Source organism: Mastomys coucha, unplaced genomic scaffold (assembly GCF_008632895.1).
Source record: "Mastomys coucha isolate ucsf_1 unplaced genomic scaffold, UCSF_Mcou_1 pScaffold16, whole genome shotgun sequence".
NCBI classification, from domain to species: Eukaryota; Metazoa; Chordata; class Mammalia; order Rodentia; family Muridae; genus Mastomys; species Mastomys coucha.
The window spans coordinates 28,912,560-28,915,675 of NW_022196898.1; the positions used below are offsets into that span (position 1 = coordinate 28,912,560).

At 43.4% G+C, this 3,116-nt stretch overlaps 1 protein-coding gene across 10 annotated transcripts in view; it reads right to left on the bottom strand.

Annotated features, from left to right (window-relative positions):
• Tmem144 (transmembrane protein 144) overlaps nt 1-3,116 on the bottom strand; it is a 43,444-nt gene that overhangs the window by 3,044 nt on the left and 37,284 nt on the right. For all 10 annotated transcript variants that reach the window (XM_031374139.1, XM_031374140.1, XM_031374143.1 and 7 more), the window contains one exon: nt 2,856-2,909. In XM_031374139.1, coding sequence (XP_031229999.1) covers nt 2,856-2,909 — 54 coding nt within the window. The remainder of the gene's footprint in view (nt 1-2,855; nt 2,910-3,116) is intronic.

Consider the following 3,116-nt stretch of genomic DNA (forward strand, 5'->3'; position numbering starts at 1 on the left):
GGAGGGGGAGGATGTGAAACAGATGGGACCGGCCAGAATTAATGTGAGGAGACCAAGGAGACAGCCCTAGTCTTTGAGAAAGAAGATAGAACACTAATGGTATGATGGAGATGGGTCTAAAGAAACAAAGAGAGGTGTGAGGAAGATGAGCTTTTGCTACTATGTATGGGCACTCGTGTTAAAGATGGAAGACATGGATAGCCTCATTCTGATGCAGCTCAGTCATGGTCTAAGTCTCAAAGAAATACCTTCCTGTTGTAAGCAGACATATTTCATTTCCATGAGATCTATCTTCAGAGGTACACATAGATCGATTTCAATAGCTCCCTCCTGAGATTAAACCCTCAAACACTGAGAAACAACAATCTTGTGTCCCTGAGAATCCCTTCTGGATCATATCTTAGTCCCTTCAGCCATGCACCCTCTTTGTCTTGGCTGTTTCTTTCTGAATGATGGCTAGTAGGTACTCACTCACACCTCTGTACAGATAGACTCTGAACACTCCAAAACCAGAATAATGTCTCACTAACTCTAGATACGCATTCCATCCTCCTTAGCGCCTTGTTATCTAGGGTAGCCTGGGTAGCCAGGGAGGCCCAGGGACTCTCCTTTCTTTGCCTCTCCAGTGCTTGGATTACAAGTGTGTACCGACACACCTGGACTTTTAATTTAGTCTGGATTCTGGGATTGAACTCAGGCCTCCATGCTTCAAGTTAAGCACTTTACCAACAGAACTAGTCTTCCTTCCTAAGTTGTAGATCATCTAATACAAAAATCATAGAATGCTACTATTGGCCATTTTCTTAGAAGTTATATGATTTAATTATAGTCATTTAGTGAGCACAGAGGAATTCTGAGAGGTCCATTGGGGTGGGGGAGACAAGAATATCACATCTGCAGGGAAAGTGAAGGTGGTCACCCTCCTCTCACCAAAACACTAATTAAATTCAGCTCACCCAGGACAGGTACTAAGTCTCACCTACATCTTCCTGTAAATTTCTTAGGAGAGGGGCAAATGGGGAGGAAGACTGGAGAGGGAATGCTGTGTCTTCGCAGAGAACTGGCTGACTTATTGTGGAGAGTGAATTTGTGAAGGCTGGGTGCTGCTCATGGGTGATCCTCAGCAGAGCTGAGAGCTGCATTTCTGAGCATCTCCCCAAGGAATGCCTGGCCAATGAAGTATGAGTGAAAACCTAGTGGTGGGTGGATCATGTAAGATTTAAAGTTGAGACCAGGGAAGAGTGCGTAGTGTGGCTGCCCCATGAATCAGAGTCCAGCAGAAGAGGTCAAATTGACAATTGTACATGAGGCTAGCTTTCCTAACCACACAGCAGGACTCTCTCTGCACATTGAGATTTCCTGTCCTCATTCATCATTTTATCCTGACAATTCCTGAGGAGTACTGGGCTTCATTTCTGACAAATGCATGGAGCAGCGGTAAATTTGTGCAGCAAACCCAGATGCAACAGAAACAGTACCCAGAATGGAGAGGGTGTGGACGCTACAAAGGGACTGTGCTTTTAAATTCCTAGCTCTTATCAGGACTAGTCACACTTGGGGCTGGAGGGATGGTTCAGTAGTTAACAGGGCTTGCTGCTCTTCCAACTGGGAATTGAGTTCCCAGTACCCACATGGGGCAGCTTACAGCTGCCTGAACTCTATCTAGCTCCAGGGGATCTGGCACCCTCTTCTAGTCTCTGCATGCATTTGTGCGCACATGCACATACCCACATACTGATACACACGTACATAAATAAATGCAAAAGTAAATTAAAAACTATTTCTAAGAGTAATTACACTTAACATGTAATTCAAAGACCTAAATTTTACATACTCTTTTTGCAATTTAATAAGGAATCAGGTTAGAGCACACTACTTTGTGTTTGATCAGAGTTTTGTAAGTTGGATGTAGGCCAGGTAAGCTGTCTGACTTGTTGGGAACCTCAGTACTAGAGGCTGTGTCTACTTCTCTACTAGTGAAGTGAAGCACCCAGAGCTGCTAGGTCGGGCCCAGCTTCTGGTGCACACGTTTCCATGTATGTGAATCCCACACTAGCGCTTTAGGTCTCCTAAAATCCATGTCTTAGTTTTCAGAAGTCTTAAACAAACTACTAGTACTAGTTCAGAACAGGCACTCAGTAACTCTGTTTAAAGAGGAGATATATTCACGGGCTCTCCAGAGGAACTTGGTTGTAGTGGGTTGCCCTGGTGCTGTTTGTATCCTGATGTTAATTCGGCTTCCTCAAGAGGGGCTGGCCTGATGAGGAGTGGATCACACATTCAAGTGATTTCATGTGAACCTTCTCCCCATTTTAACTGGTCAAATAAAGGATAGAGCCTGTGATTGGGCAGTGGAAGGGAAAGGTGGGGCTGGAGGTTTTAGACAGTGGGGGAAGAATAGGGAGTGAGAGGAAGAGGATGGAGGAAGAAGATGGAAGGAAGATGGAGCAGAACCACATGGTCCAGAGAAGTCGCAAATAGCAAAGGATCTCGTAGCTGGGGAATAGAGTAGTGGAGTAGTAATCTGCCCAATCTAGGCGTGCAACTTATAAATCTTGTAACTGAGTTGTGTGTTTTTGCTTGGGCTTTTTGGGGTTAGAGATTTACTGCAACACTTGGTGAATTAGAAAGGAAGCTGTAAGTTAATACAATTAAATGTAAAATCCAAGCTTTTAGCTATTAAGTGCTCTATGCCCGGCTATGGGGGTGTTTTGTTAAGCCCCATCCTATCTCACAGCAGAACAATGTGTTCTCATTTGGTCTGCTAACCTCCTGAATTTAAGCAGCTATCCAAAGTTTTTAACTTCCTAGAGGGGACTGGGATTCAGGGACAACAATCATTTCTTCACCCTTACCTGTATTTCCTTGAAGATGAAGATCCCCCAAAGTGCAGCAATAAGTCCAGGACCCTTAAATTGAAAAAGAAAAGCCATCAACTTTATTGGATTTAAAAAATATAACTGCACCCTAAGCTACAAGCAATGTGATTTTTTTGTGGGGGGGGGGGAACCCTATAATCTAAACTATAGCTCCAAATTGATCCAAAAATCAAAGTAACATTCTTAAATAAGATTTCTTTTTCTCTTTCTTTTTTCTTTTTTTTCTTTTTTTCTTTT